Raw genomic sequence first — 23,730 nt, forward strand, 5'->3', positions numbered from 1 at the left:
GTGCAGGGGTTTGCTGAGATCTGGGAGTCAAGACCCGGCACTTCTTGCTTTACCCGAGTGCAAACATAACAGAAAAGTCTTCTGTAGGTAAGATTTTTATGAATTTATTAAACTCTTCATAAATTTTATACTGCTGTTAAATTTACGCTGATATCAAACTGCCGCAGGGAGCAGAGGATGAGGCCCTGCCACCCTCTCTGAAGAGCCACTTTGTGCACGGGAAAGTCTTCAATGCCTGTGGTTAATAATGTCATTCTTTAAAGAGAACTCAACTTGTAACTGCTGCTGCAGGTGGTGAAAAGAGACCAGGGGATAGATTTTTGGGAAACCCCAGTAGCTGGCAGCTTGTCCCTGAAGCAGTGTGTGATTTAGGGGTGTGTGGGCCTCTACCTGCACGTTCTGGCAGATGATGGTGAGCGGCCCAGCATCCCCAGGGCCTTGGTCTTCCTGCTGTCTTCTCTCCAGGGCTCCATCAGTAAAGCCTTGAAGGGATGGGGAAGATGTAGTATTCAAAATTGAGTAGGACCTGTCAGAAATAGAGAGATGTTTTCTTTGGGAATGCTTTGTGTGCTCAGGCTGCACTAACGACCTTTCTGCAGTCCTCAGGAACTGGTGATGATTACTGTTGTAAGGTTATTTCATCATTATTTTTATTGTAATGCTGACTAGAGAGCACCTTGCTAGGTGATCTACACACATAAGGAGACAAATTCCATTTCAGTAGGCTGTTTCCTTGGAAACAGTTTACAGAATAACAGTTCCTAAACTTTGGTCTGTAAAGTTCTCTCAGCCTGTGAATATTATCATGGAAATGTCAAGACCTTCCTCACAACCACAGATTCTCCCTCACATCATCTGGGGACCAGCTGCATGTCACTGACCATGGTGTTGTGGACCAAAAGTTGGAGACTAAGGGCTGCAGGGAGTTTTCACTCAGTTTGATAGTACAGGCTGTTGCTGGGGCTCAGCACTGCCTCTCACACTGGGCACAAAATAGCTTCCCTTTGCTGGCAAGGACCTGGCACACAGCTTGGGTGGTTGTTCCTACATTTTTCAGTGCTGATTATTCCATTTCCCACCTCCATGGGAATTATTCTCACTAGTGCTTTCAGTTAAGTGAGGCCAAATGGATGTAATAGATCCCACTCTGCCTCAAGGGCTTATCTAAAGATGGTCCCTCTGAATAAAAGCTCTCATGTCCAGACATTCAAGGACTTTGACCAAGACCCTTGGGACTAAACTCTGACAGGCAATTACAGAAGCTGCAGCTCAGTACATTGGATGGGTTACCTTTGCTTAGTCAGTAAAAAAGAAATAAATGAGCAGATAATGTATGTGGTCATTTACTTCAACAGAAATAGTTGTTGGTACTTGCACTTTTCACTGCCTTAAACGTGTCAGGGGTTGCTTCCTGACAGCACCTTGTTAGATAAAATCTCATAGGCATAATGTCATTCAAAAGGTGAGGGCTACATTCTCACTGAAGGCTTGCAGGCTTCTGAAAAATCTTGCTAAGTATCTTAAGAAATGTTGCTGATCCCAAGTACTTTTTCACAGGGCATTATACACAGAAGATTTCTCTTCCCAAATTAATGCTCGAATTTAAACCCTCCTGGTCCTGATCCCACCACAGAGGTGTCTCCACAGCAGTGTCTCCAGCACCATCTGCTCCAGCCCCGTTACCAGCAGCGACCCCATGAGGAGTAAAGAGTTGCTGTAACATCTTAGCTAAAAAAGTCACATCCATGCTCAGGGGGAGCATCTGCTCTTCTTGCCTGATGAGACAGGGCTTTGTGTGCCAGTTCCTTTCCCCCAGTGACCTTCTAGCAGCCCCAGGAGGCTCCTCACTTACCCAGGTGAAATCTCGGCTGCTGAGCCCCTTTTTACAGCCACAGGAAAGGCACTGAGGAGTTTTTTACCTACCCATGAAACACCCAGGTCCCACATTCATCAGCCTTGGTGATGTAGTTTTCAGGCAGTAGCCCAGAACAGCCAGTTGCAAGGGAAATGCCATAAATCCAGCCCTCACTTGTACTGGTTTGTTCCACTGGGGACATGAAAATGAAATCCCCTGGGACCAGCTCCAGTTCATCATCGTTCTGGGGGGTGTAGGGGTAGATCACCTGCAGAGTCTGGGGGAGAAACAGAAGCACAAATGAATGAGAGGACTGCTAATGGAAGGGAACCTTTGTCAGAGTGGGGCGGGAGCATTCACAGCCCAGACCTTTACACCTGGCAAGGTGTGAACAGCTCGCCTTGTAGTGGAGTACTTGGTGCTTTCTCCAGGAAAGCTTTCCTTCAGGGAATTCCCGCTGCTTTGCCCTCTTGGCTGTTAGAAAGCTTTTCTAGGTATTTACTTCTTCCCTCTTTGATTCCAGTTGCAGGAAGGAAAGAGGGGGATGATTTTTTTAAAGTGACCAAAATCGTAAGTGTGCTTAAATCTAAACACTCTGTTAAAAATGGAACTGAATTCTTGTAGGGACCTGGAATTTAGACAGCTTTAGTGACCATCTTTGATTTACCTACTCATGTTTGTTCTGAGAGAGCAGTTCTTTTTGCTGTTGCTTTTGAAGGCAGGGCAGAGACACTGTTGGGAGGGTAACAGGTTTGAATCTGTGACCTGCTGCTTTCAAAGCTCTTCATGAGAATGCACAGGAACAAACACAAGTGATGAGAAATGGTGGGATGTGGCTCCATTGCTGTCTTTGTATTTCCTAACACAAACAGGATTAAGTTAAAAGGTGGGGAAAGATGCCTGAGTATTACTCTGTAATCTTCACTTGAGCATGAGGAATCCACAGGCATTAAAGGTCTACCACTAAATTTCCTTGGAAATGGCTATAACAGTCCCCTGTTTAAAAGAGGAAGAGGTGTTCTTGTCCCTGGCCATGAGTAACTTCTGCAATGGCATCACTGCAGAAAAGAAGAAAAACCCTCATCTGCTGAGCAGCTCTGATTTCCTGATGGTGTCAGCCCTCACTAATCCTTCTAGACTATGTGTGGTATCTTCAAAGGAAGATGGAAACAAGCCACTGTCACCTGATACCACAAGGCCCAGACTTTCACACATGGCTGCCTGAAGTGAGATATGCAAAGATGGGAGCTGGTGTTCATCAGCAACTCCCTTTGGCATCAGCAAGTGTTGACTGTGTGAAGCTTCTGAAGGACACAAGGACTCCCTGGATGGGAAAGGAGGCTGCCACACAAGAAGCACAGCCTGGGCTGGGTCAGAGACATGTCAGCTCTCCAGAAGCCCTGCCATTTGTGTGGACTAAAATAGCTTTTCCCCACTCTGCCACAGGGGTTTTTTTTGTCTGGTTCTGGACAATGCACCTTAGTGGGGTCAATCACTTCAACCTTAGGAGTCGAGTTAAACACCTGAGCCTGAGCAAGCACCTTCTGAAGGCTCCCTCTGCAAGATACTGATTTGTTTCATCCTGAGACAGACCCCTCAGATGGGTCAGATGTCTCACATTCTGGAGGTGCCTGTTTCTCTGCACCAAACCTCAGACTGCAGGTCTAACTTTGGTATTTACAGCGAGGAGAGATGAACCTCACACGTGGTTTCTCCATGTCCAAGATCCCAATCCATGAAATTAAATTAGTATTTTTTCCTGTGTATTATGTGGAAAACAAAATTATTAAGGAAACTCTCTTAAGAGACTTAAACACTGCAGTTCCAGAGTCCATATGAATAATTGAAATATATGAGGGTAAACATTTCTTACATGATGAAACTAAATGCTGTGCTTAATAATAAAATCAAGACTGTACAGTAGAATTGGATTCTGGTCAGCTTAAAACATTGTTCTGGTTCTGGAGAGATCAGAGTAGCTTACATTGAGCTTGCAGGAGAAACACTGTTAGAATGAATTAATTAATCCAGCAGGACGTTGTTCCTGCAAGAAGCAAGGAATGAGGTCACTGAAACAGTAAGTCTGGACAGCATGAGTAAAAATCAAAAAGAAAGGCAATAAAAACAGGCAAAAAGGTCTGTTCATTAAGATGACTGGTTTGTTTGGTTTGGCTTTTAGTTTTTTGGACTGAAACCAGCTCCAAAAGTTTACCTCGTGGTTGACAAAGCGAATGTCTCGGGAGAATATCGCGGCCACCCAGTCGCAGCCCAGCTGGACGTCGATGTTCTGTGCCAGCTTCTCCAGCGTGGGCAGGTGGCTGGGCTGGAAGTGATAGGCCAGGGTCACATGGAGCTGCTTCTTATGGGGCTCCACGTGGACATCTGCAAGGACAAGATGTGGGTGAACAACCAGGGACTGTCAGAGCAGCGGCACTTGGAAGGTGTGAGAGCGACTATTGCCTCCAACATCAACTTGGGCTTTAAAGACACTGAAGAGGAATAAATTGTAGGGCAGTTTGAAAAGGCTCTGGGGAAGTCAAATATGAGTTCTCTATACTGCATCTTGGATCAAGTTATTAGAGATTTGTGGTCTGATTCAGGCCTGAGTCACACCAGGGGGGGAGACAAGACTTCCTCGCCAAACAGCCAAACAACTGGTTTCTGGATGGTGTGGTAACAGTTATTGCAATTCTGAACATGCTGCCCAAAAAAGACACTTTTCCAGGCAACAGGTAGGCTTTCATGAGCAGCTGAGGATCTTTCTAAAATAAGCAAGTTAAAAAGCATTATTTTTACTCTCCCTTTTTTGTTCCCTCTGCTACACCAGTAATTACAAATCCGTGGAATTTACAGGTTCATGCAAGTTGATTAAATCTTTTCCCTGGGCATTAGCTGGATTACCAGTTTAGCCACTGAGAGTGAGGTATTCCCAAATTGTGAAAAAAGACAATTGATATAATAATGATGTAGAATGATTCTGCAGAAAAAAGAACCTGCATTAGGAAAAGATTCCAGGAAGTAGAAAGGTCAAAGTGTGTGAAATACTGGGACTCTTCCAGTAGACGTGGAAATCACAGGATACATTGTTTGCATGTAATTTATTCTTGCTTATTCAACCAAAAATTGCAATTAAATTTGACTGATTATTCAGTCAAAATTGCAGCTATTCAGAGATTTGGCTCCAAGTGCCAGCCAGGGGTAGCTTTGCAGGCTCATCCATCTTTTTTTTTAATTGTTGTTAAGCAAGAAAAAATATGTTCTGAAAAAGCCCCAGAGCCTTAAATGTGAGAACATGACCAAGCTATGGGGGCTGCAATGCAGCAACTGCCTTCCCCTGAGAAAGAACCAATTAGGTCTGAACTGGAGCAGTGTCAGGGGCAGAAGATTGTTGGAAGCCATGGACCCTTCCTTCTTCTGGGTCAGTGTTTTTTCTGGGGTAAGAACTGCCCCTCTGACTGTGATGGTCTGCAGGATGTGTCTGGAGAACACTTTGGAGGGGAACACTTGTTCTCTCATGTGGCTGCAGAGTCCTTGGACCTGCCCAATATCTCTGTGCCTGTCACTGCCTTCTAAAATGTGCATTTTTTAAAGATAACACTCCCTGCCTCTTATAAAGGGAAGGAAAATTCTAGGTCATTGTTGGGTGAAAGCAATGAATTTCAGAGGTGTAGTGAAACCAACTACCAAAGGCCTAGAACCAGGGGCAGAGACAGGGGCTGTTCTCCATGGTTGTGGGGTGCCTGTCTAGCAGGGAAACACTGCAGGGATGCAGAATTTGCTGTACCTTGATGCATTTCAGCTCCAGGATAAACCTGTGACAGTGAAAGACTAAAGTGGTTGTGCTGTGACTAGTCCAGGCTGAGCCCTGCAGTGACGGAGGGTGGGTTAGTCAGGGAGCTGTTCCAGAACTCCCAAGCTGTTCTGACTCCCGAGCCTGGAGGTAACTGGAGGACACCCAAACAGCCTATTCAGCACTGGAGCCCACGGGAGCATGGGCTGTTCTGCTCACTTCCCCCTCCAGAAGCAGCAGAAGACCAGGCAACAGAGCCAGATGTATCAGCATTGGGGTTTGGAAACCTGGGCTGCCAGGGCACTTGGGGTCTTCTCAGAGTCCTCTTTACATCTCAGAAATGCACTGAAAAAACAAACACGGCCTTTAAATGGCCAAGGAAAGCTTTGTGGCAGTGGCCTGAGGGAGGGAGCGGAGCAGGAAACACTCAGCAGACAGAGCACCAGATGTGAAAGGTTAAGGAGCCACCAAATGTCAACTTCCCTTTCAGGAGATACCACTTGAGATTGTGTGAGGTGATCTTTCAACTGAAAAGCACTGAAACCCAAAGCACCCGGTGGGGTGTTCCTCTCAAGGCTTTTAGTTTTCACTTAAAAATCAAGTATTGACTTCATGAGCTTTGTTTTCTCAGTGCCATCAACAAAACTGGCTTCTGAAAATGCCTGAGCCACGAGCTCTCTGCAGCTCCAGCACAGCCACTCACCTGCTTTAGAAGCCGCCTCTGCAGCAAAGTCTGCAGCAAACTTCTTGAGCACCTCAGCACTTTCCTCCTTGACAAAAAGCCCGATGAAGTTGGAGGAGGTGTAGAGCTCCAGAGGCAGAGGGGCAGGGAATTTGCATTTCCAGCGCATCACAGTGGCCTGCAGAGCTTCTGTGAGAGCATCCACCTTGCTGTCCTCACACTGCCGAGGGAAGCAGACAGGCCTTCGTCAGGCAGGGCAGGGGGAATGGTCCACCTTGGCTACAGTGCAGTGAGAAGCAGCACAGAAGCACAGAAAAGTCTGTGTGTAGAAATCCCCTGCCCCTCCCTTGTCCTCAAAACGGGGTCACCTATCCTCAAGTAACCTTCTCAACTTCACCACCCATCCACTCTCATGTTAAAGATGGCTTGAGATGATGAGAATTTGGTCTTCTGCTGCCCTCTCCCCCGAAAACAACAACTTAAAAACCACTTAACTCCTCAAGAAGCCCAGGCATCAGGCAAACCACCCCAGCTCCCCACACAAACCCTCATGCAGGGATGGAATGAAGTGTGTGAGTCTCCAGTGTGAGCCTGGCAAGGGCTGCTCAGGAATTCATGCACAAAGGCAAAGGGGGAGAGGAGCTGTGCTTTACCATGAAGAACTGGCAAAGGGTGATATGTGGGAAAATGTTGTGAGCTTTGTTCTTCCCACAGATCTGCTTCGACTGCTGCCAGAAGTCCGAGAGCTTCTGTGCCAGGGGGCCCGTGGGGCGCAGGTACAGCACGTACTCCCGGGGCAGGGGGTCGTCGAGGAACGGGTCACCCACATGGGAGAAGAGCCTGGCAGTGAGAAACAACAGTTAAGTCATCAGATAATGCCATGTTTTCTTCCCAGCAAAGCCAGCTTCCCCTTGCCCTCACTCCCATTCGTTCTTCCTTTATGGGAAAAATCATGCCTGGCAGGTCAGGCAGAGCTGCACTCTCTCACTTGCAGCCCATTACCTCTGCTAAGTAACACAGAAAATTGGGTTTTAGTTTCAGGCTGATGCTCTGAAGATCTAGCCCGGGTCACTGCTTCTGCCTTTCTGCTTTTCAGTGTGCAAAACACAGGGAGGAGAGCACTGGAAATTGCTCAACATCTTTGAAAAGGCAGCTTTTAGCTCTCTGTTCAGCTGCAGAGAGTGGGGGTTTCTTTCTCTCGTCTCTTTTTGCTTTTAGTTGAGATCACAAGCTCTCTCAGACAAGGCTCGTTTCTGGACGGCTTATTTACAGCACTTAAATAGCATTGCACTAATTCTGCAGGTGCTTTTCAGATAATGCCCCTGATTTACATCCCCCATTCTAATGGTTAAAATCTTAAATTGACTCATTTTTTTTTACTTTTTAACATTTATTCATACCAACCAGTCGCATGCTGCTTGAACACTTCTTCCACCTGTCGATGCCAGTGCTTTTTGTCTGAAGAGAGAGCAAAATAAAGAGTATTTTAGTGCTGCTGGCTTAAGTGGCTCCTGTCACAGTATTCCTTGGACCTTCCCCGCTGGGGAAGTGCTGTAACAGTGTTTTTGGAAACCTGTGGGATACCCTTTCCAGACTGATTCTCTCAGCCCCGGGGCATTATTTTTGGATGTGCCACCTGCCAAATCACTGCAAACTGTCTGAAGGGCAAAGTCAAACTGGGCAAAGTATGAGATACAGAGCTCAGGGGGTTTCCCCTGCTTCCCCACATTCTATAGGACAGTGAAACACTGGATATTGGCATTCAGTGACCTCTTTGCTGGTCATTTCAGCACGAAAACCCAAAGGTTTGGGTCTAAAAGTGCAGACGTTGCACTGAAGACAAGAAAAATTGAACTGCCACGAGAGGGCACAAAACAAGAGATTTTCCAGGTTAGAATAGTTCCCTTCAGACCTTGCTACACAGAAAGAACTCTAAGGTTTTTTCCTTTCAGGATACCTCTAAATCCCTTTTCACTCCAGCTGGGAAGACCCAGGTCTTCTGTTCAGCAAGTTTTCCAGCTGCAAACACATCAACACAGATTTGCTTCACTCTAGACATGGCACTGTGTGTTCCAAATACTCAACATCAGCAGTGAAATGCAACTGTTGAGCAGCTCAGCTCTCTAACCAGTGACAGCCAAGAGGAAGAATTCACCCAGAATCCATATGGCAGAAATACTGAGCAAAATTATGAGAGAAGAAGGTAGGAGAGGATAGGAACACTGGGGTGATGGGGCAGAAGGCAGGCGTGCAGTTGGGCAAGGGCAAAATTCCCCACAAATAGGTCATGTCAAGGTCTCCTGCCTAAGAGAAGAAGGGTAGACTGCGGGTGGGTCTGGGATCAGGGCAGCTGGGACTCTCCAGCACTTGTTCCAGCTCGCTGTGGTGTGTGACTGTGCTTCTGTTACCCTTTCTGTCTGCAGCAATAACTTTCCAAAGCACTCTGATGACAATGGAGGATATTCACGCAGTGATACCCACCAGCTCGGGGACATGTGCTGTTGACTCAGCTGTGTTTCAACTCTGCCCTTGCCTTTCCCACCCCTTGAATATACATTTTTTGCTCATTTTGAGAGCAAGAGGAAGGCAGAAAAATAATGCTGAAAAAAAAGGCTATGTTGCAAATGTGTGATTATGAAAATACTTCCTCCTGCAGGCTTTTGCTGCCCTTATCTGCCAGTACTCACTTGAGCTCAGCAGAGTGCTGGTGCCAGCACCTGCCTTCTGGAGGGTGGATCTTGTGTAGGTTGGTGTGTTCATGTTGCTGACCTTCTCCTGGCCTGGCTCAGCTGTGCTATGCAAAACAGCCACTGCTTCGCTTTGAAAAGAAGCCTGGGCAAGAGCAAAGAGAAAGAAGCCCTTCCCAGCTCTTACAGAGGCTGGGAACCTCTCAGGGAGGCTGCCCCTTGAGCTGGAGGGTTTCCCTATCCTGGTTTCATCCTCCATTTCTGTTGGGATGCCTTTGCTCAGTTCACCCCCTCTCTTGCCTCGGTTGTTTCTGCTCTTTAAAACACAAGGAGATGTGGCTGCCCAAACCCTCCCTCTGAAATATCTGTTGCATCCGAGGCAGTGAATTCAAACTGCCCTCCCAGAAAAGCCCTGGCTTTGACATGAGCAGTTTCTGCTGTTGCCAAGCAGGCTCTCCCTCAGGATTTCCTGTCCCCAGACCCCGGCATGGATTTCTGGAGGAGCCATCCAAAAGGCAGCAGGACAAGACGCTTCTGCCACCCACCCTTGTTGACTTGTTCCCTTGATGAACTGACATTTCCTTGGAACAAGCACACAGTGGAGCTCTGCTGGTATAAAATGCAGCTCCTAAAGTGCTTAGGGAACCCAAGGGGCACTACAGAACATCAGGCTGGACCCACAGATGCTTGATTTCCAAAGTTGCCTTTCTCATCCACAGGAACAATAAACTCCTTTTCCAATTTAATTTTCAGTGCAAGGAGGAAATACTGCACAAAGCAACCAAAAGCCAAAGTATATTTTTTACCCCAGGACCCGAAACTGATTCTTTTTTTTCCCCCTTATTTTTTATTTTAGTGCAGGGAATGGTAATGGTGACTGATAGCTTCAGCATCCCTCCCAAACACTCTCCCCTGGAGAGGACTCATCCTCCAGCTCCCAGGCCAAGATCAACCTTTTATAAGTTGAGTACTCAAAACCAGTGACAGCTTATCCAAAAATGGCCTGATTTTCACAACTGCTGAGTGCAGTGAGAGATGCAAGATGTATTCTGCTCCTGAGAAAATCAGGTCACTTAATTAGGTGACTAGGGGCTCAGATTGCTCATGCTGGGTAGCAAGTGTTGGCTGTGGCATTGCAGCAAGTGATAAAAATGGGTTTGTGACTCAGATGAAACAGAAAAAAAGAAAAAGTAAGAAAATAACTTGTATTTCAGAATCTATGGAATGGCATCCCACAATAACCACTTCTGGTCTTGCAAAAATGGCAGCTGGATTCAGGTAGGACATGAAAAGCTTTGTCCAGCATTAGCAGTCCCACAAGCCACCCCACTCCTTTATCTCTTGAATTCTGCTCCCTCTGAGATGAAGTGTGGGGAAATCATTGAACAGCACACAGCAACATGTAATAACTATTTGGAACAAACAGCAAGGGAGATGCTCTGATCAGCTGCAGGTCTGGAGATGGAGACCTTAGGGAAGGACAAAGAATATTCTCGTAGCAGTGTTGTCCAAATGCACAGAGGTATTTTAGCCACCACAAAGAACCAGAAGTATTTGACTCTTCAAGCTCTCTGTAACACTCTTTACTGTCAAGTCACAAGGAAAGTCTCCACTCAATCACTGGTTAAACAGCATCAAAAAATTGCTGGGAACCACATCCCAGCTAAAGAATTGACCCCTTAGCCCAGAACATTCCAGCAGAATTGGTGTTGCTGCCCTGGATTACAGATTAATGTGTAAGTGGTGCCCATTTTAACCCCAGCCCACGTAATGGGGGAGCACAGAGCTCTAGTGCCACAGAACTTAGCTCCTTATTCTTGAAGGACTTTTGGCTTCCTGTAATTTCAGGGTAGAAAAAAAGGCACAGGGGAATGTAAATTCAGCTAGGAAATATGTGTCAATAAATGTAAAGTATAATGGCCAAATCCCATTAACTTCTGCGGAAATGACTGTAATGGGGAATGATGCAGTAACCATAAAAAGAACCTTCAGTCTGAAGCACCACAGAGAAATTCTTCTTCTGCTGAGTGCTCAGCTTTCTGATTCTAGTCCAGCACTTTAAAAAGTGCTCAGCTTCATTCAAACCCAGTTTAAAAAGTGCTCAGCTTCATTCAAGCTGTTTAAAAAGGGAAGGTGTGTGTGGCTGCCAGTGGCAATGAAATACCGTGGGGGAAAGTTAATGCAAACAAGTGCAAGAGCAAGGGATGGGGGAGTGGGGTTATTATTTAGAGAGACTTCTTCATCTGCATTATATTTGATCACTAAAAAAGTGTGCCAACTTTTGAGGGTCGGTCCCCACAGCAGGGATTTCCTTTGGCTCTTCTTTACTAAGCAGAGACTCCAATTCTGCCGTGGGCAGAGCTGAGCTTTGTGTCTTTAAGGAGGACCTCGTTGCTCTGAGTTGCTGCTCTCAGACACAGGAGAAAAGGCAGCACTTCTACCTCAGCCCCACCTCCAAGCTGCCCACAGAGGCACCAAGGGATTTGTGAATGAGCAATGGAAGGATGGAGGCAGCTGGGAGAGAAAGGGAATGACTAAATCTTCCCTTTATTCTCCAGCTCAGACAAACTTCTTACCCATGAACAAAACCCCTTGGAGGGATGAATTCATCATCTCAAGTAGCCCTGAATCTCTGGCCCATAAAATATTTAGCTGTGTAAATACAGATTTTTTGGAAATGGCATTAAACATGATGGAATACTTGGCTCTCCTCGTCAGGGTCCGTTCAAAGGCCTGCCTGACATGATAAGATAGGAATTACAGATCATAATTTATGTCAAATGAGTTTCAAAGGAGGATGCTGTCAAACAGAGCATTTTTCTTAGGAATGTAAAATAGACACCTTTATTTTTTGCTTGTTTGTGCATATAAAATATGAGTTTATGTAAACATATTCAAATAGATAAATGCATCTGTTTAAAACTTGCCTTTTCCATCTCGGTTTATGGTAGAAGAATAGAAAGAAAAATGTTGTCTGGCTCCAGGGAATGAGGAAAAAAAAGGGTATTTTCTAGATGTGAAGCACACATGTCAACCCAGGTACAGGCCAGAAGCTCAGTATTTAATTCCCCTCTTAGTTTATGTGTCAAACACACCCTTGGTGTGGCAGGCCCTGAATTCAAACCCTGCTTTATAGCAGAGCCTACAGAGAAGCTGTTCTAAATTCTTCACAAACACTAAAATTCCCGGGTTTTTGTGTGCATGTTTGTTTCCAAACTGCCTATGAAATGACCTTTACAGATACCTGAGTTTTTGCAGTTTTCAATTGTTTATACCATTAACAGCACAATAATGCCTAATTTAGGCTTTCAATAAAAAAATTGCATGTTTAAGAGAAATTTTGCAAGCAAAATTTCTGCCCATCTAATGAGTAGATCAGGGAAAGACACCCAAATTCCAAATAGCTGGTTGTCCCACAAATTCCTTAGCTGTCCTCCACACAAAACTGGCCACAGTGAAGTGCTCTTTCCAAATGTTTTTTTTCAGTGTGGGTTGTGCTCCTCTGAATTCTCAATATGTTGAGTTCAGTTGGCCACCAAAAAAAATATCATCTAATACCATTTCTGTTCTTATTTGGGTGACCTTCCTTGTATAAATAAGGACAGCACAGGAAGGTATCACTAGAGATCCAGTTCCTGTTTAGGGCAGGGGGTGGGGATGTTCCTTTTCTGCAGTTTGTTAAGGGCAAAAACCCCAAACCCTGTGTGCTTTTGTGAGACAAATGACTCTGATATAAGTGTGTGGCAGAATAAATAATTTCCCCTTCACTGAGCTTTGCCCCAACCCTTTACTTATCCTTCTGTTTGTTTTCATGCTTGAGGAGGGACATAAAACCCTTCTCATGTTTAACTGAGAGGTCCAACTGCAGCCACACCGTCCCCAAGACAGAAGCTCCTTGCTCTACACCAAGAACTCCCTTGGAACAGCCCCTTCCTACCACATCCCCAATTCAGGCTGGGTCTACAAGCAGATCCCAGCCCTGGACAGGCCCAAGTCTGCCAGAAAAACAGAAGTTTCAGGGCACTGGGGAAGTGGCCACAGGGGCTGTAGGACCTCAGCAGTCACGCCAGAGTTTGTGGAAGGTGCTGACAGTGCTGGGGCCTCCTGAGTCCCTTCCTCCTCCTCCCCAAGCCTTTCCCAGCTACTGCACACCAAGCTCTGGTGACAGCAGAAACACATATTTGGGAAACACACTGCTGTGTATGCCCAGCCTCCATAATTGAAATACTAATTTTGTCAGAGCACAGTCCAGCTGGCAAACTGCAGTCCAGCCACACAATGATGATGATGATGATGACAAAATTTTAAGTGCAAAGAGTGAGGGCCTGGGTGTGTGTTTCTGGTTTACGTGTTTGTTTTTGACAGTTCTGTAACACTGTGAGGGCGGATTTTTCCTGCTCCTTTAGCACATGGGCACTCAGTCACCCCCCAGTCCCCTGCTCAGGAGCTTGTTAAAGCAGGAGAGGGAAGTACAGACTCATAAAAGGTGTCCAGGATAAAGGCAGGAATGTAGCAGCTATTTAACATTTTAAAAGAGATAGTTTAAAGAGGAAGCAGGATATTATTTTCCTTAGAACAGCATCAACACAGCTTTTTATGAGGCATGGGCTTAGATGTCCAAGTCCTGAGCTCACAGTTGTCACTCCATGTCCCTGTGGGATCAGGGAGGAACAAGGTGGAGTATTTGTGTTGATTTGAATTGGTCACACACCATCAAAATTCCTCTATCCTCTTATTTTATTCTTCAAAAACCCTTTGTTTTTGCTTATTATTGCTTACAATAATTATACTGGTTTTCTTTTTAATTTTTACTTTTGATTATATTTTCTGTCTGGTTTTCTACTTCATCTTCTTAAGCTTTTCTCCCTATGTGCTAATATAGAAATGTATTGCTCAAACACAGAGCAGCAGTGTCTGAAAATAACAGGAGTCCTGAGGCTGGAAATTTAAGAAAATGATGTCTCACAATTCCCTAATAAAACCATAAAGTTGGCAGCACCTCAGCTGGCTGCTTCTGAAAGCTTCCAAATTGTGATGCAGGGTAATCACTGAAAAATGAGGTCAGGGTTAAGGAGCTGCTGCTGTTAAAGGGTTTGTGGAATTCTGACCATTAGCAACACAGTCCAATGTAACTAATATATTCAAATGGAAGGTGGTTATAACTGGAGCACATTTAGCTTGTCCCCTTCAAACACCTGATTTGAACACAACCAGAATGCTGCAGAAACCCCACGATTTCATTCCTACAAGGAGCAGGACCCTCCATCCCAACCCCATTAATATATTTTTAGCCAGCCAGGAAGACAATGTCTTTGTGAGGAGCCAAGTTAGAGGTTTAAGGACACTCAAAGGTACCATCTGGAGGCTCAGTGACAGCCAGAAAAGGAAGCAATTGTCCTGCTGACTGGAAATAAGTAAGTCCTTTGCACCGTTCCAGACAAACATGGCGCTTTTTTCTTTTGAACTGCTCTTCTTTCTACGCAGGGATGAGCTGGGGTGAACAGAGATTTGCTGTAGCTATGGTTTTGGTATCTTACCACTCCTTCTCTCTGGGAGGGTTTTGGGCAGTGTGGACCTGCCACAGGAGTGGGAAGCAGGGCCAGGTGGTGGAACCCCGTGAGCTGCGCTTGTCCCGCTGCCATTCCACGAGCACTTCCCTCTCTCCATCTGTTACCTCGTGTGGCACAGCAACTCAGCATGTCTGCAGTGCCCAGCACAGCTCCAGCTGGCAGCACCAGCACCAGCTGCCCCAAAACTGAGAGCCACAGGGATGGATCACACCCCACCCTCCCAACTCAGGGAGCTGGAGAGCCACGAGCTGCCTGATGTCACCCAGGTCACGGGGGCTGTGCCATGCCTGGCTCAAAGCTCCCCGGAGAGACAAGTGCTGCTCTTCTGCCCCCAGTCCTCAAGGCAGCCCTACTTTACTCCTTTGTACACCCGGTTTTTTAGTAGCATGTAGATCTTCAGGAAGAAAAAAAAATAACCCCCCAACTAGCACTTTAAAGTGTCAGTGTTAACATTTTCCAGCTTCTTGGGGTTTCAAAACAGGAAGTTTGGGGGTGGTGCAGTTGCACAACTTGCCAGAAAGCTGCTGTTCTGTGAAGCTGGTGACACTGGGCTGTACCAGGAACTTGAGCCCAAGGCTCTCACTTTCTGGGACTAATTCTCAGTGAGTTTTGATGTGCTGCTCCTGTTAGTAGGAGCCTTCTTTTAGGTCCTCTTGACTGCCAGTGGAGACATGACTTGTTCTCCAAGGTCAGAGCAAGCCCCAGAGCTTCAGGGGAAGTTTTCCCAGCCTGAGAGAGGAAGAGGGTAGGGGTAACACAGACCAAAGTCAACATGGTACAGCTAAAGCCTGAAAACTAAGCATTGAGCCGCTTGGTTTGGATCTTGTGATGAAACTTGTGATGCAAACTTCCTTCTAGGTCAGAGTCCAGGTCTTTGTTTCATGCACATCCTCAGAGGGAGAGTTTGTTTGTCTGTACTTGCTCTGCTTGACAGCTGTGAGATTTGGATTGTGGTGCACCACTCAGGTGCAAACCACAGGCACCCCCAGAGTTTTGCTCAAAACTTTGTCAGGTCCTGCAGAGCCAAATCACAGAATCCCACAATGGTTTGGGTTGGAAGGGACCTTAAGGCCCATCCAGTCCCACCCTCTGCCATGGGCAGGGACACCTTCCACTAGATGATGTTGCTACAATCCCCACCCAACCTGGCCTTCAGCACTTCCAGGGATGGGGTAGCCACAGCTTCTTTGGGAATTCCATCCCAGCCCTACCACTCTCACAGGGAGGATTTTCTTCCATAAATCCATTCAGTGTTTCAATCTCTTTCCATCTAGTGGAGGAAGGAAATACCTTGTTTGCAGGTGAGTTAAGACAAACATGTCCTTAGGGCTGGACTCAAAAAGCTCAAATTGGTATTCTCTGCACAGGTCATTTTTTGCACTATTTCCTGCATTTGGAAGAGCCTGTGTCCATTCTGACCCCTGACCTCCTTCTCAAGTAGTGATTTTCTCTTCTTTATGTGTGTCTCTATCATGAGGAATCTTTACAGGTCGTATGTGATAATGGCCTCACAACTTTGCTGGAAAAGCAAACCCCAGAGATGGAAAGTGGGAAGTAGATGCCCAGGGAGGAGTTCACCACAATCTCACACCCAAAACAGACTCACACAAACAACAAGAAGGAAGTCTAAGAAATTAAGGAAGGTGAAAGGAAGAAGGGTGGGGTGTTGAAATAGTTGCCTTAAAGGCAAAAGGAGAGACTCAAAATAGCCTCCTGCTCTAGACAGCTCTGTTCAGGAAATTTCTGAAGCCTTGAGTGCTTTCAGTAATACACATTTTTCACAGTATTGCAAATAAGTATTCCTGGCTTGGCGTTTCTTGTCATCCAGGTAAGACCAAGTTATGTCAATATTCCTTTCGTAAATATTCATATGGGAGGCCTGGACAAGAAGCCCAAAGTGCTGTAGGAAAAGGGGAAAAGGAGGGGTAATGCAGCAGATGATGAGGCACCTTTGCCACTGACTCAAGGCTAAAACATGGCCCTGAACAGTCTTGGGGTTGGCAGTCCCATGGCACCAGGAGCTCCATTTTGGGGTCAGAAAACAACCACAGTTCTCAGTCTCTTGTCTCAGAAATTTCAAAGTGTGTGGTTAGAGCAGTCAGCTAAAGCTAAAGTCAAAGTTTCCATTAGGGGAAAGAGAAAACAAGTTAGTTAGCAAGCTGTGGTCTGAATTTCAATGTGGGTGTCTGTATTTCAGACCACTCTGTAGTCCTTGGGTGATACAAGTGACAGAAGACTCCAGGGATGGAAACGATAAAAATGCACAGGATAATATTCTGCTGTTATAACAATGATAATCATAAACTCATGGCCAGAGTTTATATAGTCTTTATATACTAGATTATATATTAAAAATGCCCTTGCAGTGTCTGGCCTTGTACATGAGATCTGGCCAAGAGACTCTAAAAGGTTTAAATCCTTACTAGAAGAAGGGTTAAAAAAAGCCACATTAAAAATAAACATTAGAAGTCTGAAAGGGAACAGGAAATGAAGAATTGTGATAAACTGAGAAACAATGAGATAAAGAAGGATCTAAGAATGTAATAAGAAAACTTTACCACAGACTGGGAATATTTCATTGCCTGCTTTCCTGATGTTGTTATGGCCTGTCAGCTCTAATTGTGGCGTCTTTATTCCTGCATCTGATCATATTCCTGCAAAATATGTAAGTGAATTACAAAAAAAGAAATAGGAAGACTTTAATGACACCTGGATTTGGTAATTATCCCTCCACCAAAGAGTACTTCTGCATCTATTTAACTTCGAGCATGTACTTACAGACTTCAGTGAGGCACAAGCACACGCCAGCTGCTCTTATGCAAAGCATGTGCTGAAAGGTTATTGCAAATCAAGGCTTTGGGTCTATTCTTTCTTCCAGCAGACTTTCTAGGGACTTTAAAATGAGTGTTTGACGTGATGAAAAAAAACCTCTGTTCAGCTCACTGAAAATCTGGGGATTTGATGCAAAATTGTAACAAAAGGATGTGGATTTGCTCACAAAAAGTCCCCAGAGCAGCAATACCTGAGCAAAGGTCTGTCCCAACCCTCAGCACTTGCACAGTGCTGCTCCAGCCCCTCACCAGGGGATTTTCCTTGACCCCATTCAGAGCCTTTCATTAAGGGCTCACAAATCCAGCAGGGTTCATGATGCACTGGTTACTCAGTGCTGAGTTCTCATGTTTGTGACAGAGTAACTTCAGTTTCCCGTGCTCCAAGGTGTCTGTTAAACCTGCAAAATCCTCCTGTAGCTGCTGCATCTCCAGCACCTGCCACAAAGCATGTCAGAGACCTCAAAAGGACACAACCACAGTATAGGTAATAAAATACCAGCTCAGCAGGATCCCTCAATCATTTCGGTCTCTTCTGAGCCACCTGAGTAAACACAAGTCTTAAGAAGTGCTCGGCACGTGATTTCATCTGACCACAAGGGATGGAAATTCCCAGGGATTCAGCACTACTAAATCTTTCACAGCACTGACCAGAAAGGTGCTCGACTCCAGCTCTGTGTTTCCACATCCAGAATCAATGGGATGTGGGTCCCATGGTCCAGTTAAGTCTCAGTCCTTCCTCTTCTCTCATTTTGATATCTGACACCTAAAAGGTGGGAGCAATGGAGTGGGATAAGTAAGGAGATAGTTGTCACTCCTTTGGCCTGAGAAAGGCTTTGTGTGTGTGTGTAAGAATCAAGACAGAATATGGCCTGTCCTCTGATCCTCTGTGTGGGTGCTTGGCCAAAATGCCTCCTGATGTTTTGTGACTGCTTGGGTATCCAAATGGTGGGGGCTTTGGGCTTGAGTGAAGTCCTTAGTTAAGACTTTCGACCATAAGGATTCTCAGATGAATGTGCTGTCTGAGTATGAAGTGGATTTTGCCATGATTTTTCCCTCACTAGTGACCAAGCACAGCTAACACCTCATCTTAGCACTTCACCAGCAGCATCTCCCATGTGGAGACACCCCCCATCCTATTGGCAGGATAGTGTAGGAGGCCAGATCCTGGATGATTGCCTTGAAGACCTTGTTATACAGATGGATCTTTTCAGGCAGGTACTGTCAGACAGACAGACAGACACACGTACATGATCATCACCTCATTTCCACAGTGGAGCTCTCCCCCGCACTGACTGTAAGTGCTGCTGTGGGGGTGTGTTTCTAAAATTATTCATGATGAAAACCTTCTACAACTGATTCCCATCTTCTGTTTTTCATGTGTCTGGTGTCTTGAAAGCACCCTAAGAACTGCATTTTTTCTTTTCTTAAATGCAGAGGGAGTGGGGGTAATCTTGCAGCCTTTCTTTCCATCATCCTGTTCTGGGATGGAAGCCACTGATCAGTGACACTTCCAGCCAGGCAACATTAGCAAGTGGCACCCAGGAATAATACCTTGCAGTGTTGGTACTGCAAAATAATAGCTGTTCTCACAGCAGGACCTGTCACAGTGGGATCTTGGAAGATGGAACAAGAAAGAGCTATAAATTAAATGAATGACAGGTGCTTAGTGTGGAGAAGGGCTGGTTGTAAAGTCCTCTTGGTTTTTACAGCCTGGTTTGTTCTTCAGGCTCCTGTGGTTATAGTAGAGGACCTAGACTGATGTGAGCTTCTTTCTTGGTAAATATATAAGAGCTGCCTTGGAAAAAGTAGGCAAGAAAGGAGAATACTTGGTGTTACTTCAGAATAATTCTTTGCAGTAAATTTCAGAGACTAACAGCAAGGCATGTATAGAAGTCAGAGGATCACAGAATCCCAGAATAGTCTGGGTTGGAAGGGACCTCAAAGCGCACCTTGTCCCACCCCCTGCCACGGGCAGGGACACCTCCAACCAGCCCAGGGTGCTCCAAGTCCCATCCAACCTGGCCTGGGACACTTCCAGGGACGGGGCAGCCCCAGATTCTCTGGGCACCCTGTGCCAGGGCCCTGCCCACCCTCCCTGGGAGGAATTTCTTCCCCATATCCCATATCCCTGCCCTCTGGCAGTTGGAAGCCATTCCCTCTTGTCCTGTCACTCCATGCTCCTGTAAGAGTGCTGGAAGAGGTGGCCAGGATTCCATTTCCTCCAAGAGACAGACTCATTCCAGTGTGTTCCACAGGAATAGGAAGCTGCAGCCCTGCTTTTATCCCTGTCCAGCATTGCTTGGTCTGCAACCAGGGTCAGGCTTGGCATCACCAGAAGACAGGATGAGAGACCCTCAGACTAACTCAGAAAAAGAAAATACAACATTTTAAGAGGAAGGAATTGAGGATATCCTGGGAACACCCTTCAAGCTTTTCTTTGCAGTGAGGCCTTTCTTTAGACTGGCTCTCAAAGCAGCTGAGTCTCACAGGACTGTGTGTGTGTCTGTGGGTCTCACCAACCTCCTACAGTAACTTCTGAGCTTACTGGTGTATTTAAACCCAGTGTGACAGAGATAGAGAGTGACCACGGATTATTCCATGTCTTGCTGCTTCTGCAGAGTAGAAAATAAAAATAATAAAATAGGGTTTTGGCTGGCTTTAAGAGTGCACCATCTGGAAAAGATTGTGAGGTGAGCTTACTCTTTATTAGCCATCAGAGGATCGTCCCAGAAGCAAGGCCTAAAACGTGTTGCAGTCCAAAGAAAAGCATCAACCATCAGACAGACATGAACAAAACAAGGCTCTGTGAGTTGTTCTGGCATTCCCAGAGCTGGCTGTTCAAAGCCAGGGCAGGTTCAAAGGCACTACAAACATGCTCTTACACCTTTTTGTGCTGCAGATTGATCAGGGCTGTTGTGCAGACAGTGAGGACAAGGGCTCGGATCTGAGAGTGCAGAAACTACCTCAGCACAAGCACTTTGATACTGCCAGCTGCAGAGACATTGGGAAAGTTTGGTAGGAATTACTACCCTGGGAAAGCCAAAGAGCAGAATGTGTGGCTGGTACAGGAGCTGAGGCTTTGAGAAAGTCAACCAATGCTGCAGGTAAAGGCCCCCCAGCAGCAGCTCTGCAGGATCCTGCACTCCCAGAGCTCCAGCAGCTGCTGTTCAGAGTGTGCACAAACACAGGAGCCAGCACAGCCTGCCCTGCTCCCTCTACAGGCTGCCCTGCCCTCTCCACAGCCTGCCCTGCCCTCTCCACAGCCTGCCCTGCTCCCTCCACAGCCTGCCCTGCCCTCTCCACAGCCTGCCCTGCTCCCTGCACAGCCTGCCCTGCCCTCTCCACAGCCTGCCCTGCTCCCTCCACAGCCTGCCCTGCTCCCTCCACAGCCTGCTCTGCTCCTTCCACAGCCTGCCCTGCCCTCTCCACAGCCTGCCCTGCTCCCTCCACAGCCTGCCCTGCTCCCTCCACAGCCTGCCCTGCTCCCTGCACAGCCTGCCCTGCCCTCTCCACAGCCTGCCCTGCTCCCTCCACAGCCTGCTCTGCTCCTTCTCCACAGCCTGCCCTGCTCCCTCCACAGCCTGCCCTGCTCCCTCCACAGCCTGCCCTGCCCTCTCCACAGCCTGCCCTGCTCCCTGCACAGCCTGCCCTGCCCTCTCCACAGCCTGCCCTGCTCCCTCCACAGCCTGCCCTGCCCTCTCCACAGCCTGCCCTGCCCTCTCCACAGCCTGCCCTGCTCCCTCCACAGCCTGCCCTGCCCTCTCCACAGCCTGCCCTGCTCCCTCCACAGCCTGCCCTGCCCTCTCCACAGCCTGCCCTGCCCTCTCCACAGCCTGCCCTGCTCCTTCCACAGCCTGCCCTGCCCTCTCCACAGCCTGCCCTGCTCCCTCCACAGCCTGCCCTGCCCTCTCCACAGCCTGCCCTGCCCTCTCCACAGCCTGCCCTGCTCCCTCCACAGCCTGCTCTGCTTGTCCTTCACTGCAATTTCACCAAACACCCTGGCAGGCAGAGATAAGAAGGCTCCATGAAATGAGAATGCAGGGTCTCCTCTGTCTCCCCATATCTGTGTGGCAACACACGATTTCAGGCTGCAGCTGCAAACAGGCCTTTTTCCAGGGCATTCCTCTTTGTTGTGTGGTTTAGCATTGAATGCCTGACCTCTGCAAAGCACCTTGGCAGGCAGGGGGCAAATACACTGCATGCAGTGAGGCTGAACCACAGTCTGTGGGTAGGAGACAGATCTTGGCACCATTTTCTAAGCACAACACTGACTCTTCCCTGCCTTAAGGCTTTGGGATGTCTCTGGATATTAAGCCCAGTCCTGCATTGTGTTCCTGTGTAGAAATCACCCCATCCTGCAAGACAGGTACAGTGCACTGTGCTGAACTGCATGGAGACCATGGGGCATTCAGAAGAGCTCAGCACTAGCCTGATTTTGCTCCCAGTGGTATTGAATGAGGCAGAATTAGGCTGGAGCTGAGCTTCTGAAAGCTGTATCCTATCTTCCTTTGCCTAAAAATAAGGAGTCCAATTAAATCTACAGCAGCACAAAGTATGAGGGAATGTATAATTAATTAAAAAAAATCAAAAGCTGTCTTGCAGTGCTGATCAGCATTTAGCAATCCTGCCACCAGCTCTTACTCTTCTCATTCTTCCTTTTAATCAGTGATTATTGTTGCATCTCCTGACATTGTGATCACACACTCTGATAGTATTTCAACAGGACTCTGTTCCCTGGGAGCAGTAAACCTGCCCACAGGAGGAAAATGAGAAACTCCATTAAAAGAGGAAGGGAAAATTTTATCATCACTTCCAGCCCTGGTCTTGACACCTCCCTGGAGCCCTGATGTAAGTGAAGGATAAAAATTTGCTCCCTGTGATAGGCAAGACCTTCATTTGCAGCACAGCCCTGATGAGGAACTGAAGGCTGAGATAAGAAATTGCACATCCAAGGCCATCTCTCAGAGCCATTGCTCTCCCTATTGCTGTTCTGTACCCAGCACTCCCCAAAACAATTTTTTTTCAGTCTACCAAGAGAGCACTGGGCAGTCCCCTCTGAGCACAGGGCTTTGCCACCTCCCAGACAAGAGCTTCACTCTTGGGCTCTGCCAGTGCAGTGTGGAGGCAGCTGGAGAGGATGTGCTCTTCACAGATATCCTGGCAGGAATCCCCAGCAACTGGGCTGGATTCACAGTAAATCTGGAGTGACTCCATCTGTGTCCCCAGGAGCAGAATCTGGCTTTCATTTTGAGTGCCAGCTGTTAGTGGGAAACAGTAAGACAAAAGCAAAGAGGGGTTTGTACCGTCCCATTCCGGTGGCTCTTGGTTGGGTTGTGCCTGGATTTCTCCACCCTCAGGTGGAGATTTCAGGTTGCATCTGTCCCTTTGAGTTCAATTTCAGATTGAATCTGTTCCTTTGTGGCAGTAAATGTGGACAGTTAAAGAACCACATGACATGGTAAGGACAGACTTCTGCCTCAGGGGAAGGTTGAGGGGAAAACCCAGCAGCAATGGCACCAATTGCTCACTTTGTGGGCAGTTTCAGTGAAGTAAATGAATCCTGTGGTGGCATCATTGCTTCTCAACACAGAGATGTGCATCTAGGCTTGTCCTACAGTCACTGGGGGCACTGGCAGGGCAGGGCAGGGGCAGCAGTTCAGAGGCTGGTGACTCCCTGGCTTGAAGCGCCTGTTTCTCCCCATTGCCTGGAAACGGAGTGGCCACAGGCACCACCTCCTGAGCTGACAGGTTATGTGAGAGCACTCCTGCCCTCTCTTTTCCTGTCTCTGGTTGTGCTCTGTCCTTTCCTCCTGTACATGCAGACTGATTTCCCCTCAGCACAGCAAACTCCTGCAATGTGTGGCTTCAGTGTGACCCTCTCTTGGGCTCCTTCAGCAGCAACATGACAAAATTACAGTACGAGACCTTCTACTTAGTACGTGTGGACAGAAAAAAATCAGTTGTGAGAGATAACCTGTTCCCATTGTGGCCTCTATACTCTCGAGGGGGAGGGTCTTTTACCTTAAGCTGTGAAAGCAGCTTTTACATGGGACTCACAATTTCTTTATCCTCTAAACTAAATATCCCTGGTAAAAAGCCTGATAAAATAAAAGCCCAGCCATCTCTGGGTTCAGTGAAATTCAGTAGGAAGTTACATCCTACTGTAGGCTGGTGTAAAACAGCTCAAGGAGGATGAAATGGGATCACAGACTTCTCAAGGGACTCGTGTTTGTACAAACACCACCCCAGGCTCTATTATAGCAGTGTGTCTGTTAAACAGAATTCTTTTCTTTCAGTATGAAATATAATTTCAGA

General features: G+C 46.9%; 1 protein-coding gene across 1 annotated transcript in view; it reads right to left on the reverse strand.

Moving 5' to 3' along the window:
• UBASH3B (ubiquitin associated and SH3 domain containing B) overlaps positions 1-23,730 on the reverse strand; it is a 59,585-nt gene that overhangs the window by 9,007 nt on the left and 26,848 nt on the right. The window contains exons 2-7 of the mRNA XM_071576282.1: positions 7,732-7,785; positions 6,981-7,167; positions 6,349-6,547; positions 4,068-4,237; positions 1,924-2,132; positions 391-526 (exon numbers count right to left, since the gene is read on the reverse strand). Of these exons, the coding sequence (XP_071432383.1) occupies positions 391-526; positions 1,924-2,132; positions 4,068-4,237; positions 6,349-6,547; positions 6,981-7,167; positions 7,732-7,785 (955 nt within the window). The remainder of the gene's footprint in view (positions 1-390; positions 527-1,923; positions 2,133-4,067; positions 4,238-6,348; positions 6,548-6,980; positions 7,168-7,731; positions 7,786-23,730) is intronic.

This window comes from Pithys albifrons, chromosome 23 (assembly GCF_047495875.1).
Source record: "Pithys albifrons albifrons isolate INPA30051 chromosome 23, PitAlb_v1, whole genome shotgun sequence".
Taxonomy (NCBI): Eukaryota; Metazoa; Chordata; class Aves; order Passeriformes; family Thamnophilidae; genus Pithys; species Pithys albifrons.